The sequence below is a fragment of the Vulpes vulpes genome, chromosome 16 (assembly GCF_048418805.1).
Source record: "Vulpes vulpes isolate BD-2025 chromosome 16, VulVul3, whole genome shotgun sequence".
Lineage (NCBI taxonomy): Eukaryota > Metazoa > Chordata > Mammalia > Carnivora > Canidae > Vulpes > Vulpes vulpes.
Window position 1 is genome coordinate 45,891,963 of NC_132795.1, and position 16,111 is coordinate 45,908,073.

General features: G+C 41.2%; 1 protein-coding gene across 34 annotated transcripts in view; it reads right to left on the bottom strand.

Moving 5' to 3' along the window:
- The window catches only part of CAPS2 (calcyphosine 2), a 66,996-nt gene that overhangs the window by 36,595 nt on the left and 14,290 nt on the right, over positions 1-16,111 (bottom strand). For 22 of the 34 annotated variants that reach the window (XR_011997792.1, XM_072741310.1, XM_072741311.1 and 19 more), the window contains 7 exons: positions 15,107-15,229; positions 11,964-12,031; positions 8,957-9,076; positions 4,643-4,717; positions 3,582-3,677; positions 3,400-3,493; positions 418-536 (listed from right to left, as the gene is read on the bottom strand). Coding sequence is in view for 33 of the 34 variants with exons in the window: in XM_072741310.1 (XP_072597411.1) it covers positions 418-536; positions 3,400-3,493; positions 3,582-3,677; positions 4,643-4,717; positions 8,957-9,076; positions 11,964-12,031; positions 15,107-15,229 (695 nt within the window). In the remaining variant the exon portion in view is untranslated. The remainder of the gene's footprint in view (positions 1-417; positions 537-3,399; positions 3,494-3,581; positions 3,678-4,642; positions 4,718-8,956; positions 9,077-11,963; positions 12,032-15,106; positions 15,230-16,111) is intronic. The other 12 variants (XM_072741308.1, XM_072741307.1, XM_026001700.2 and 9 more) reach the window with 3 other exon arrangements.

The window sequence follows — 16,111 nt, forward strand, 5'->3', positions numbered from 1 at the left end:
ACATGCAGAGGGAGAAGCAGGGTCCTGCTGGGAACCTGACGCAGGACTCGATCCCAGGACCCTGGGGTCATGCCCTGAGCCGAAGGCAGATGCTCAACCACTGAGCCCCCAGGCACCCCTACCTTTTAAAATTGACTGCTTGGTAGTATCTGGTAAAAGACCAAATTATCTGCTATAACACAGACCAATTAATAAAGTATCTTTAACATAAAATGGGACACTTTTGATCTTTATATAACTATTCCCACACATAATGTGTATTTGAGTACAATACAGCACATAAAGTAGACACATATAGTTATGCTTTGTCTTTCAAAAATATAAACTCTAAAGTCAAAATCCTTTAGGATGGAATATCATCTTAATAAAAAATGGTGTTTTCACTTACTTTCCAAATGATACATGTATTTGACTTACTTGAGAGAATACAGAGCTATCTGATCAATATTAGTGATTCGAAGTATAAGTAATTTGTTTTCCTTTATGCTTTCTGGAAGTCTGGGATGATCAGAACTCAAAAATGTCAAGTTTCCACCCTAAAGAAATTAACAGATAAATTCCTTAAAGCTAGAAAGTATCTAAGAAGTAAAATACAACTAATACTAATTTTAAATAAGTCTGATTATATGTGACATGGTCTACTTTTATACTGATCTTTAAAAAGTGTATTTAGAGAATATTTAGAAACCACACAGGCTTCAGCTAATAATATTAGAAAATAAAGGAAATAATTTCCCAATCTCTCCAACCACTGAGTCACTCAGCTGTCCAGAACTATCTTAGATTTAACAATTGATATCAAGAAATAGGAACTCCAACTGTTTATAAGAGCCAAAGGAAGAAAGGGAAAGTTATTTTAACTGAAATTATGACCTCCCTAAGCTCAGAAATAGAACTATTGATTCACAGAAAGATGTAGTGCACACTGCTGAGCTCTGATGGGTTCCTCATCCTCTCACCTGGTCTTTTGCCAACAAACATCAACTAAATGTGAAACTAACTATAACCTAACTGGAGCAGCAAGGTTTTGAAAAGATTCCTATCAAAAATCCCTAATCCAAACTTAGAAAATTGTTATTATTTTAATTCCTGAGTTGCTCAAATAAATATGGTCCAATATGGACAAACACAAATTTAAACTAGGGGCTTAATTTTCTCTCTTGAAAATAAGGGGATAGATCTCTTTCCTCTCCTTTTTCCTGAAGCATTTACTTTAAAAAAAAAAAAAAACTTGTAACTACAGGACTTTCTCCGTTCTTTAAAATGTGTATCAGTTCTGTTGAAATGACGGCAGGACTCGATGAGAGCCTGGGCGAAGGAGGAGCGGGGCCCTGCCCCGCTCGTGCGCATCCATAGCAAGATGCTACGAAGCCTGCAGGTGAGCCTCTCGGCCGCGTCTGTCGCACAGGCACCTGTTTCTGGTGTCACCTCAGCAGCCTGCACTGAGGTTTCTTTCCAGGCATGTCGGGGAAACGTCCTCGGGGGGCGGGGGCACACTGAAGTAAAAGGTGAGTTCCAGAGTGACCCCTGGAAGGCAGACGAGACCAGCCCCCACTTCCACGAAGAAAGGAAAATAAGCCGAATATTTCTGCATAAAGAAACTGAAGATTGTGGCAAGAGCAAGAGATGGAGGACGTCAGAAGGTGGAGGGGAGGACCTAGACTGCGGGAATGTCTAAGGGACATATTTTTAAGAATAAGAATGTCTAATGACAAAGCAGAAGTCGCTCCCCCTGCTGCGGTGTACACTCCTGTCCACATTCCCTTCACAGGTGTGCTGCTCAAAGCTCCCACGTGTGGTCTGCGTGGTTCCCCCTCTGTCCTTCGACCTTTCTCCCTTCATCCCTCCATTCCGCTCCCTCCACTCTTCCTTCCTTTCTCTTTCTCCCGTCTCCCCTCCACCCGTTTCTCTCTGGGAAATCCTAAAAGGGAGCCGAGTTCGCATCGGGCTCAAGCAAAACAGGAGAGGGATGCGAAGAAGGAACCATCAACTGCAGTAGATTCTGGAGCAGGAGTTGAGAGCCGATCCTGACCCTCCTGCCGCAGGCTGTCAATGGGATCTGGGGCTGACCCCAGGACCCCAAGGGGCGGCCGGGCGGCCCGGGCACTTAACCCAGTTGAAGGCGCGAGGGTCTTCCTCACCCAGCTCCCCCCGCGGCAGTCACACCTCCTACTGCCTCTGCCTCCTGGAGACTTGAAAAGTCCTTTCTAGTTAGCTTCGTAGCCCCGGCCACCCAGCCACCCAGCCACCCAGCCACCCGGCCACCCGGCCACCCGCAAGTGGAGGCTGCTCTAACCTCCTTCCCGCCTAACAGAATTAAGTCCAATCTGGTTCCTTCCACTAGCCATCGAGGCCTCCCCATACTGTAACCAGAGAGATCTTCCTTCTAAATCCCAAACCCGATGTCAGCCCCCCTCAGTACACCCACCTCTCATCTCTCAGTGACTCCCCAATACATTTTAGAGAATTTTTTGACATAAGGCTCCTCTAAATAAGCTCCGACTCGTCTCTTGCCAACTCCTACCTTCAGCTAAACCAAGCGCCTCCCAGGTCTCCGCATAAGCCACGCTCTTTCACGTCCTTGCTCCTTGCACCAGCTGTCTCCGCCTCTGGAAGCCCGTCCTACCCTCTCCTGTCCACCTATCCCACCCCAGCTAACCCCCTTTCTAGATCAGTATGGACGGCACTCTCCCTAGGAAGCCTTCTCCGACCCAACAAGACTGACTTGTTGCCCCTCCTATCCGGCTGTATTGCCCATAGGCTCCACAAAAGTAGGGAACTGACTTGACCTACTCCCTGTTCTGTCTCCAGAGCTTGGCCTGAGACTGTATGTTCATTATGTGGGTGGTCACCGCGGACACTGCTAAGGTTTACTCTTGAGATAATGTGGACATAATTCAAAATTGACGAGTGCAATACAAACTGTAATATTACCTATGACCGACCCATTCTAGGGAACCTCCGTCACACACCGTAAGGTAGGGTCATGTGAGGTAGGGAACCACAGGTGGAGAAGCCGACTACCAGGTCTGACAGCTGCAGAGGCCCCGCATCCCTCCGTGCAGAGAACAGGCACCTTCAGGAGGCTAGCCTGCATCACAGGACCGTTACCCCTGGGGCCACTGACATAGCCCCTTAACACTGGCACAGCCTTGTAGGGCCTTTGGGAGTACCAAGGGACACGCTCTCCCAAGCTTATACCATAGCTTCGTGAGGGAAGCTCACTCGCACCTGCACCCAAGAGGAGGGACCTCCTGGGGAAAGATCAGTCACCGGCCCCTGCTCTACAAGGAGGGAGAATAAATTGAAAACTCAGAAACCCTGGTCCTGCTCCCCAGCAGGATCCTACCCAATTCAGCCACTGGCATTAACACGTCTGCACACACACACCCCACTTACGACATAAAAATCACCGAGTTGGTACTGCTTCCCTTTTCTTCGTCCACACTGATGACTATAAATGTTTTTTTGAATAAAAGGAAGCACGTTTGTCCTAGAAGGTAAATGATAAAAATGTGAAGTCATTCAGCTTCCCTTAGAAGTGATCATCTTGCCAACTGCAACAACGCTTTACCACATACCTGTTTTTCCCAAATTGCCGATACTCATAAATTGTTAGGGACTGGTCATGAATGAAAAAGAATCCAATCAGCTCTCTGCAAGCATCACGTCCATTTCTAGAAAGGTAGAATGATGTTAAAAATTCTCCCACAGGAAAAAAAAAAAAAAAGATTCTCACACAGGATAATTTTCAAATTAAATAATAAGCCAGAATTGTGTTATGTCAAAAAGTGGGCCTATATGTATTGAATGTGCAGCAGCGAGCGAGGCCTATGGGAAGTTACAGGAAACGCGGCACAGCTTGCTGAAGTGTCAGTTTAAGGAAGATTTGGGTGGAGAAAAAGGCTTTATCTTATGCTGATATGATATAGATATATTATAATGTAGATTACTGTTATGACAGAGTTTTAAGATAAAACGGAAGATCTTTAAAAATGCTGACCTTGTAAGAAGTCACTCAAGGATAGACACTTACCAATTTTGCTACAGAAAGTTTAAAATCGCTGAAGAGACTTGATAATTTTTACAAACATACTTCACCTCTAATATACACAAAGAATATCAGCATGGTGTATGATCAGAAGTTTGTAAGAGATAGTTTCCCACTGACCGACATCTATCAATAATCTACTATTAATTTAAGCCATTGCAAGAAAATCAAAGATAGCCGTTTACATAAAGGTTAATTTTTAAATGCTTTACCATCTTCTAGTAATAGTATATATCTTTAAAAAATTCACTTCTAAAAAATAAATAAATAAATAAATAAAAATAAAAAATAAAAAAATGAAAATTCACTTCTAAGTTTCTTTCGAAAGCCATTTTAAAATTACTTTTTTAAATAACTTCTAATTAAAATGTCTTATTGAAAAAAAATAAAATAAAATGTCTTATTGATAGGCTCATAGTCTCCATCATTTTTGTAATGTATTAATACATACTACCTTAAAATGTTCATTCTAAATTTACCACTTTGCACTTATATGGGACAAACTTAAATAATCTCATTATTGTTATCTCTATTTGAAGAGATTATTGTTTTATGACCATAGGATTAAAAGTTTAATAAAATCACAATTACCTTGATATGATCCTACCATCAAACTGTACTTTATGAGAAAGCATATTTTCAGTTAATGTGGAATGGGTTCTTATCCTGTTAAGAAATACATTTGTCAGTAATTATTTTAAAGTCTCCAATACTTGATGTAAATGATAAAGTACAAAAAAAATTATGTTGATATTTCGAAATGCACAGAACGAAGATGTCATAGACCTCTCTTGTTTTTTACTTGAGGGGATGAGCACTGGGTGTTGTTCTGTATGTTGGCAAATTGAACACCAATAAAAAATAAATTTATTATTAAAAAAAAAAAAGAAAGTGCTAACTGAAGCGGACTCAGAGAAAATAGCCCTGAGATATAGTGCATAATACACGCATGACTTCTGTGTTACGACGTACGTACCAAAGTGCTATATTCTAACTGGTCCTGCTACAGGGCTCGCTGGCTGCCATTTCTAACCCTGTTCTCCTTCGCCTTTCTCCAACCATCTAATTTGCTTTTCTAGCAGTAGAGGTGACGAAGGGACAAAGTTCTGTCAATGGTCTTCCAGAAAAGACTTTCTCTCGTCCTAATAAGAGACGGGCACGAGAACAGTTCCTGCCTGTGGACGTGACAGGAATATGATGCTAGGAGCCCCTGTCGCCATCAGGCAACCAAGTCAGAAAGGCCAGTAAGATCTTGAGGAAGCCAGCCCAGAGCTGTGTCGTCACTGAGCCACTGAACTAAAACCAACTGTCGCTTCCAGGCAGCTGGTTTTATAGGAAAATGAATCATGACTTGTTTAAGTCACTATCAGTCAGGTTTTTCTTACCAAAATAACAGAATAGTGGAAGACGTGCTAGATGGAGCTCCAGCCTTGGAATAGGTCTGGTGGCAGGACCTCAGATCTGCTGTTTGATGTTTATGGCCTTCAGATGGCACTAAATGATCTCACAAAGATTGACGGTCCTGAAATTCTGTTTAATAATATGAAGCAAAACCCAAATGTCCACACATTAGCACCCTACTACTACTAGTCTCCTTTATAATAAGAAATCTGAAGATTTGGTAACGTATCTTTACGTTCCTTTCTAAATAACTATATGGCACTCAAAACTAACTGCAGGTCTAATGAAACTGCAATAATGTAAATAGTAAGTAAGTGTATGGGTCACTGGGATCTTGAAAAGTAAAACCTCTATAAAGTCTAGGTCTCTGAAAAATAAGCAGCATGTAGACAGGAAGAGTCTGTGGTCCAAAGGAGCTGGTGAACACAGGATGGAGCCCTGAAAGACTGGTCTTCTCACTTCAATTTAATCCATTAATATCAATGTGTCTATTGAATGCTCACTACCTGCCTGAGAAAATTCTAAATGCCAAGAAAACAACAGCAATAATAACAGCTACTATTTATTAAGAACTCCCTGGACACCAGTCGTTATTAAAATAACTTAAATGCACACTGGTTCATTCAATGCTTGCAATAACTCTATGAAGTAAGTACTATTATCCCTTCTTACAAATAAATTTTCATTATGTAATTAGTGCATGACAGCCCAACCTTGCTTATCATAACTGCTAGGTTATATTGCTTCTCAAAGGTGAATAGAATTCAATTTAACAGCGATAGGCTGAAGTCTAAAGTCTACAGTCTCCTTGAAAAGATAAAAGACATAAATAGGACATTTATATTACAAATGGAAAGTTCTGTGTTAAGGTGTTAGGTATCCAGTAAGTAGTAACAACCACTTCTCTCCATCCAAGGTCTTAACCAACATGGGAATAAGAATCAGGCAGATGAGACCAAAATATGAATTTTATTAGTGACAAAGCTATTGGAAGCCATGGTTTAGGAATGAAGTGACCCTAGGATTACACAGACTAACCCACTCATTCCCATTGGAAGGGACTCTGTGAAACCGTGCATGCAGCAGCTTCTGCAGCCAGCGGGCTCCCAAGGAAAGAGGAGAGGAGGGCTGTGCTGTTCCTGCTTCCGACTCTGTGAAGCAAAATCCTCTTCTCCCTCTCCAGGAAGAATGAATAAGGGGGGTAAAATCCATAAGTTCAATAAATCTAATTAATACCCCCTTAGGGTTTTTCATTAAACTAGGGTAGCTAAATCTAAAATTTATATTGAAGAGGAAACAGCGTGGTATATCAAGATAATATTGAAGATAATAAAGCTACAGGTATTTAATATAAAGCAATAGCAATTAAGACAGGATAGTATTGGTGGTGGGATACAGAACGAGGAGACAAGACTGAAGGAAAAGCCTAGAAACCAGCTATACATTTATAACAATTTGATATATTATGATGTAAGTGCATTACAAGTCGGAGGGACAATGAGTCTGCGGGAGGCAGAGATTTTGTAAAGATACACGGGGCACTAACAATAAATGGAAAGACTGGAGAACAGGTCTGCATCAAAATTAGGAACTCCTATTCAGCAAAAGACATGATCAAGAGAATGAAAAGGTAACCACAGAGTGGGAGAAGACATGGCGAGCAAACATAACTGAAAGAGTATAAGTAAGTCCCGCAAGTCAACATGGGAACGATAACCCAACCCACCTGCCGGGAAATTTCGGATAGGAGGATGTCTATTTCCCATAAGAGGGTACCGGTGTGGATTCGTAAGAAGAGCGAAGATGAAAAACCCGGGCCGAACCGAGCGCCGGCAGAGATGCTATCAACTAGCATGTCTTTGTGCTCCTGGCGGGAGTGCTGACTGCAGCAGCCCCTCTCAAAAACTGCAGGGTGGGATTTTTTGAAGTTGAACACACGCGTACTCGATGGGCCAGACAGTCCGTGTCTACGCTGAGCAGGAGGGACATCCTCGAGACCTCGACATCCACGAGACCGGGTGCCACGGGTTACCGGAGCACCCATCGTCACAGCGCAGGCCCGTGAGCATCAGTGGACACACTGCGTGCTCGCACAATCCGCACGTGGCCGTGCAATGCCCTACGGGCGGGTGGGAGACAACTGCACATGACGTCGCGGATACACTGACAACCGTGTTGAGTAAAAGCAGCCGATCACAGAGTCCAAATGAGGTGATTTCGGTAAGTTCATCAGGAGGCAGCCGGCGTCCCTGGCACCAGGACAGGGGCTGCCCTGCAACGCACCTGCACAGTCGTGGGGATGCAGGTGGGGAGATTCTGGGGTCCTAGCAACGCTCTGTTTCTTGATCCAGGAACTCGGTGCATGAGTATCGTTCAGTTTGTGGAAATTCCTATGCTGTGTACACTTAAAATGTGTACACTTCGTGGATGTATATGTATTTTATTTCAATAAAAGCTTACTTAAAAAAAGAGAAGCTTAGACGTGTCAGCGAAATGACCCTCCAGAGCGTTTCACAGCCTCCGCCTCAGAACACGCCAACCCATTGGGATGCCATGACATGGGGGGCACCCGGCACGTGGGAGTCGGGGCCTTGAGGTGAGGAAGGGGCGGGCTCACCCAGCTGCAGTCAACAGCCACACGCGTCTCTATGGGAAGGCAGAGGGGTATGTGGGCACAGAGAGTGTCGGGGTGATAACACACCCGCTGCTGACTTTGCACATGGAGGAAGGGGCCAGAGCCAAGGAATAAAGGCCTCCAGAGGCTGAAAGGGGTGAGGAAGTGGAGCCTCCCCAGAAGCCTCCAGAAGGAATGTCGGTGGGATCTCAGGCTTCTGACCTCCAGACCATAAGAGAATAAATCTGCGTTGTTGTCTGTGCTCATTTGTTGCAGCAACCACAGGAAATTAATACCCGGTAACTCTGAATACTTAAAGGTATGGAAACAGAGTCTTCCAGAAAATAAGAATAAGCCAAAAAGGTAACAGTTCCAAGAACTTTCAGACCTTTACGCAGTCTGAAAACATGAAAGAACTGATGTGGGAACTGGTGGATTTTCTTAGTCTCCTAAGGCTGAGGCTATCCGCCAACTGCCAGCGAAGTTTTGAGAGATTTAAGTGGACTGTGCCTGAAAACTGCGAGAAGCCCAAAGATTCTATAAATTGCAAAGTAAAAGGCAAAATAATAAGAAGGACTTGTAAGCAATACTAATTTTGAAGGTACTATATCGGCGAGATGTCTCAGTTACTCTATTTTCACATATATTATCTCCTAGGTTGTAACTGTTATTCCTAAATTACTAATAAAAAAAAACCTGGAGGGCAAAGTCTACTCCTCTATCTTAAAATGGTGGAACTGGGATTTGAACTCCGAAAATTCCACTTCTCTTTAAATAGAAAAAAAGGAAAAACTAGCCAAAAATATCTTTTCAGTTGGACACAAGATACATTTTTAAAAATTCATTGCTAACATACTATATCTTAATTTGATTAAGTAAAATTTTCTTACTTAGTTTCATGCAGTGTTCTTTTCCTAAATCGAAGAGGTGCTATCCTGGAATCTGGAAAGACACGAGCACCGTCTTCCCTCGCAGTGGTTAGGTTTTGTTCCGGATCACTGATTACAGCCCTATGCAGGAAAATACAAAGTCTGACAACCCAGTATAATAATCAATGTACTACTCTAGCGCTCACATATTCACAGGCACCCCATCTACAAATGCAAAGTTACACTAGGGTCAGAATTATATATTTTCCAGATACCAAATGAATGAATTTAATAAAAGATACCAGCCATAAAAAGGTGGATATTCCTATCTATCTCTTTCTCCACAGGTGTTATCTAAATAGAAACTGAAATTTTTGAGAGAACTCTGAGCTCCATGTCTTATTATTCTTTAAACAAACAGACACTGAGCTGGTGACTTCTGAGTAAAAAACATAAAGCAAAATAATTAAATGACCATATGGATTTCTGGGGGGAAAGTATCCCAAGCAGAGGAGAAAATAAATGCAAAATATCTAACACAGGAGAGAACCTGGTATGTCTCAGGCTTAATGGCTAAAGCAGAAAAGACGAGAAGGTGAGAAGTAGGAAAAGCGGTCCAGGGTGGGAGTGGGCAGGTCATGAGGGCTGGGGTGAACTATATCGCTGGCCACAGTTTTTTAAGACTCCTGATTCACATCCTCACCCTGGCCTCATTGTAGGTGTCCTGTACTAATGTCTCACCCTTCAGCCTTGAGCTCAGCCATTTGACTTACTTTGGCCAATTATATACAGCTGGATGGCTCTGATGTCGATTAAACTAACTCGTGTAAGGATGGCTTGGCTGGGGATCTGCTCATCCAGCATAATCTTGGCTAGGTGGCCCAGCTGCATTTTCAGAGTCATGCTCTTCTTGAGATCAGTGGGTTGGCCAAGCTGTGTTCTTCTCACAAATATGGCAAAAGCTCAAAAAGGCAAGTGGAAACACACACGGCTTCTTAAGGCCTAAGCTAAGAACTGAGACCACTGCTTTTGGCCAAAGTGGGTAACAAGGCAAGAGCCACTTGGCCGAGCCTAGCCTGCACAGCTGGTCTAAAGATGCACAAGCCCTAATTAATTACTGTCGCTTTCCGCTACTAGGATTTGTGGTGAGATGTAACCCACACGTAGATTGTACCCTGAGATGGGAAATCACTGGAGGGTCTGGTCTGGCTGACTGGCTCATAAACTTATTCGGGTTGCTGGGTTAATAGCAGACTAACGAGGGGCAAACGCAAACATAAGTCCTGGTAGAAAGTGACTGAAATAATCCAGGAGAAGGAAGATTATACTGTCAACAGGGGTGATGGCAGCAGAAGGGGTAAATTTATTTTGTTGGTAGAACTCAGAGGCTTTGCTGATAAACTAATATAGGATCTGAGAAAAAGAGAGGCATCAAAAGCAGCACCAAGATTGTAGATCTAAATAACCTAAAGAATGAAGAAAAATTACAGAGGATTTGGTCATGGGGAAGGAGGAAAGAACGCCCAGGAACCCGGAGCAGCAAAGGCTATACTGGAACCTTCGATTAGGGAAGCATCAGCGTATAAGTAGCTTTTAAAGGCATGACACCGGATGAGATCACTCGGGAAGTCAGTGTAGAAAAGCCTACGAATGGAGCCCAGGGAGCTCCCGGGTATAAGGACGGGGTTGACAGAAAGGAAGCAGGGAAGAGACTGAGGGACAGGAGGGAAGAGGAAACCCAGCTACGTGTTGTGTGTAAGGAACCAAACGGGAGAGAGAAAAGTATTTTGGAGAGGAGAGTTTTCAACGGAGACAGAGGTCGCTGACAAGAAATGAGAAGTCACCATTAGGCAAGGAATGCGGATGTCACCAGTCATCTTACGAGGACACGATACGGTGGACGGTGTGCGTGAAAACATCATCAAAGTGAGTTCAAGACATAGCAGAAGGAAGAACCAGGAGTATAATTAATTAATTATTAATAATTAATTATTTCAAAAAATAATAATAATTAATTATTTCAAGACAGTTACTGGAAAACACGCATGTAGAACACCCTTCTCTCTGCCACCTAAACAAACCATCATTCTTTTCTTCTTTTCTTTTCTTTTTTTCTTTTCTTTTCTTTTCTTTTCTTTTCTTTTTTTTCTTTTCTTTTCTTTCCCATCATTCTTTTCAAAGGTAACCATACGCCTTGCATCTTCCTGGAAGATGCCTAGACTACTCCAGCCTTTTCTGAAATCTTATGATATTTCCATATCATCATGAATGTTTAGCACAGCAGATACTTAAGCTTTACACACTTTTCTAAGAGTCATGAAACTTTAGATTGAGTTTTAAATTAACAGGCCCACAGTTCCCAAACTGTGCACCAAGGCACCCCAAGGTGCCACAGGGAATCCATAGGGAGGATGTGGGATATTTTTAGGGGTTTTTTTTTTTTTTGGATATTTTTAATTTGTGAGGGAAATGCAATGATACTCGATATTTGTTGGCAACTACATGAACTACTAGCTCAAGGTAGTTCACATTTTCAACAGGATATTATGCTACACTCTTTCACTCTTTCACTTTTTCACCAACCTTTACAGAGTTGGGTTTTCTACAGTCACCATGATAACTAGCAAGTGCCATGTGGAATTGGAAGTGAAAGTGATGGCATCCCAAAGAGGTCTAAGGTTTGCGAGATTGTGCTAAGCAACTGTGGCTATTTAAGAATGAAATACAAATATCTTTTGTTTAATTTATGTGCATTATTTTTTTTGAAACAGCCATTAAGTTGTCATGAAATAGATACTTCTTTATTTGTATATAATTGTTACTTAGACAAAAGTACTTGACAAACAGAACTGTTGAGGATTTCTACTGGCCTAGAAATGCTGTAGGAAACATCACTATAACACTGTGAGGGCAGTGAACAGAGAACATTTGGGAGCTTCTGAGTTGGCCACTTGTTGATTGACTAAAAAAAAAAATTGATGAAAACTTTCTGAATGGATTTCTGCTTCTCATTATTACTAACTCTCACCTAGATAAGTGGTCTGTTATCACTTGCTCTGCAACAGTCTGTTTCTTCCTCTCTGCAGCCACAATTTCCTGAGAAGAATCGAAAATTTTTAAAATTTCATCATCCATAAAACAGAACGACCCTAGAGTTAACACAAGAACCCTAACTAGATTTAACTAGATGTCATTTTTTTTAGATTTAACTAGATGTTAAATTTCCAACTTTCTGCTTAAATATGGATTACTATATCCATCATTAATAAAAACAAATTCCAATTACTTACTCTGAACAAAAGTAATACACTTACATTTCGGTAGAAATCATCAGAGAGTTCCATACCTGCCCCTGAATTTCACGGAGCCAGAATGAAGGAGGAGGAGGCTACGATGCCCCTCTCCTTGACAGACGCCCCGTAAAAGGCACTTTAACCTGCTCCGAGAAGAATACCAACGTTGACACATTCAGAGTTTGTTCTAAAACTATTCATAGTAGATGAAGCTAAAACGGAACTGGAGTCATTCAATCCTTTATCAAAAATCTAAGAATAAAAATCTTCCAAATGCCTCCCATCATTAAAAGAATAACAATTTCTCTGCATATAATCCATTAACACTTGATCAACTTATCTCAATTACTGGTTTGATTAAACTACCTTCCCACTAGTTTTTGCTTTTCTAACTCATTTGAGAACAGTTTTACTACATTTTAGGTTATATCAAATTGAAAGATTAGCAATCATTCAGTTCTAATTAGATTATAATGTAACTATATTTACTAAAATGTTTCTTTTGAAGAGTAAATAAAAGATGTTCAAAAATTTAGGAGTCACAATAAAGCCTGTTGTACTTCTACACTGTAAATTACTGTCATTTCCATAGATCAACCCGGGAAATGAAATCAACTACAATAATATAGCTTACGATTGAGGCTCAGCGGCATTAGGGAGAGTGTTCTATTCAAAATGAGCACAAAATTCAAATAAGAATGACTAAAGTTATGTCATAGAAACTCCTGAGAAACTTGAAAATTTGGGTGCAATTACTTAAATGTTAGTCTATAATTGAATTTGGTCTTTTTTTTTTAGTTTCATAGAAATTAAGGTACAGTTTACAGCCAAATATGCCTCATATAAAGTTCACGTCATTTAACATTTGACTGCATCTGGTGTCCCCTCGGTTCATGACACTTTATAATGACTTTTATTTAGTAATAGATTTAAAATGGCAATTAAAAAGTTAGAAAGTGTATAGTAACTACAGGCACAGAAAAGTGTGTTTTATGTCTAAGGGCGATGAAGGTGAACACTGACTAAAATATGAAATTATTTACAGAAAAGGTCAACCGGAACATAGGTGTAAAACCCAGCGGCAAGCGAAAGAGGGGAGATTAACGAATAGGGAGCCCATGCAGAAAGCCCACCTTGGGAGTTGACATTTATGGTGGCTTTTTGCAGGAAAGGTTGGAACCACCCCCAGGCACACTGATTTTGAGGTCTGTGTAAACATAAAGCAGATTAGAAGCAGAAGTCACTCTGATGCAAAGGATCTAATAATGTTGAAAAGTGAGAAGCAAACTAGAAGAGATGGATACAAAAACCACAGGTTCACCACTTCTGGTATTCGATTAAGTAGCTAAAAATTAAAAAGTTTCTACCTAGATTTTGAAAATAAACCAGTACCAATTTCAAATGCATCCACACAAACATATCCTTGGGGGGAAAAACTGATAAATGCGTGCCACCACAATAAAGTAAAATACTCGATGCTGAACTTGCTGAATGAAAGCAGCTGTAAGTAAAAAAAAAAAAAAAAAACGCTAACACCCGGATGGCTTTGGGTGACACCAAGAACAACACCCAGCGGGCCTTAGGCGTCAGTAGCACCCATTTCAAGTACAACTTCAGGAACATATCAAAGTAAGCCTGGTCTGGGATACTATCGTGCCTTGTCAAGTAGCTTTTTAAATTTTAGGATAATCCTGGCAATATTCTTTATTCTATCAAACATAAATATCTAAATAGTAGGCATAGAAGATGATGTTCATGTTGTTTTATTTAGTACAAAAACTACAACAAACTAGCAGCTTGAAACGCCCAGAGAACATCCGGCCGTGGTCCAGACACTGATTGCATATTGCTGCCAACTGAGAACGTATTAATTCTGGGTGACTGTAATCCAAATAAAATATATATCGACTTTCCTCTCAGTGATAACGATTATATAACTGCCTAAAACCATATCTAAACCAGAGCTCTCCCAACTTTTGAACCACCACACACTGATATTTCATGAATCCGTTACAAGGACGTCTAGGGGATTAGTCACCTGGGGGTGTCTGGGGTGGCCAGTGGACTCCGACCTAAAACAGCTTGGTCTGATCACCCCAGGACACTATAAAAATGTAATTATCTATTTGCACCAGACCTGGCCTAAGCCATACTCATCCAACAATCTAATTGATTTTGTTTTTTTGTTTGTTTGTTTTTTTTTAATTTATGATAGTCACACACACAGAGAGAGAGAGAGAGAGAGAGAGGCAGAGACATAATTGATTTTGTAAAAGACACCATTTAAAGTTAATATTGAGAGTCTACAGTTTTGCTTCCCTTTTCCTAAAAATAAAATTATTCTTGCCCTTTTCCTTAACTTGCTGGAATTTCTCTAGTCTTATTAGCTTATCACTTCTAAAAAACAACTAGGTCAAGGGCATCTGGGTGGCTCAGTCAGTTAAGCATCTGCCTTCGGTCATGATCGAGTCCTGGGATCGAGTCCTGTGTCGGGCCTCCTGCTCAGCAGGGAGTCTGCTTCTCCCTCTGCCCTTTCCTCCTGCTCATGATCTCTCTCTCAAATCAATAAAATCTTTAAAAAAAAATTAGGTTACTTTGGGGGTAGGGGGTGATGTCAAATAAACCCACTGACAAAAATAGCAACCGATTAACATTTTTAATAGTATAAACTAAATTTTTACAAACTCTCAAAGATTCAAGACCGTTTCTCCACGGTAAATACACCAAACCTCAACCATTTGTAAAAACGAGAACTCAATTTACACATTTGTGAACATCCACCGCAGTCCTAATTCAATTGTTGCAATTATTTACTTAATTTTAAGGCTGCAAAATCTTGGGAGGGCAAATTACCCGAATGGCTCAACAAGTAACTTACAGCATCAGATCTTCTCGTGCTCCTTTGTGCGTTATAAGGGATTTCTGCATAACCCTGCTGCAAGAGGGCTTTCCTATCCAGAGTTGTGAGAGTATCTATGAGGGCTTCTTCACCTTGCACACACTGTAAGCGAAAGCAATAAATGAGCTCACGACAGTTTACACTTAGTTCACATACTTAGCATACTCGTTTTTAACAAAATAGTGTGTTAAATACCCTCTGAACATGTCGATAGTCACTGTGTAGCGATGACAGTATGGACGGACGATCAGAATGCCTATTTGAACACAGGTCTCCATCTTTTACTAGAGGACCTCTTGTGCCTCAGTTTACTCATAGTAATGGAATTAAAATGGGAATTAACAGTAACTACTTCACACACGCGAAGATGAAATGTCCAGCACTTATAAGAGTATCTGACATAAGGTAAGCATCAGATAAAAGGTAGCAAGTACCATGACCATTACCTTCCACTTGAGTCTTTGTAGTTAACAAAAAGGGGGATTTCCTTTGTAAAATGAAGTACTAAGAGGTGGGAAGTACTAAGAGGTGGGATTCAGAAGTACTAAGAGGTGGGATGTACCCCTTGACGTAAGGATCCTCTGGGATCCTAAGGATAAACGCTGAATTTTTCTCTATGAGATGTATTTATATTCCCCTAACAACAACAACAACAACGTCCCGGTAGGATAGCAGCTGCCAAAACATCATAGATTTCAAGCTTTTCCTCCAGGGTTTGTTCTTACCTTTCTTGAAAGGTCACACTCCATATTCATACCCTACTCTCTGCGACCCTTGACTGCTACAGGAAATCCTATTATACATTTGTGTCTGAATTGTTGCCTGCCTCTCCTGCTGCAAGCTCCATGAGGGCTGGAACTTTGTCTGCCATTTTTCTTGCAGTGTCCCTGATGCCAGAACAGGACCACACATAGTGAGCATTTCATAAATCCTTATTCAACAAATGAATAACGTGTCTTGCAAAAAGTATTAACTACTGGGAAA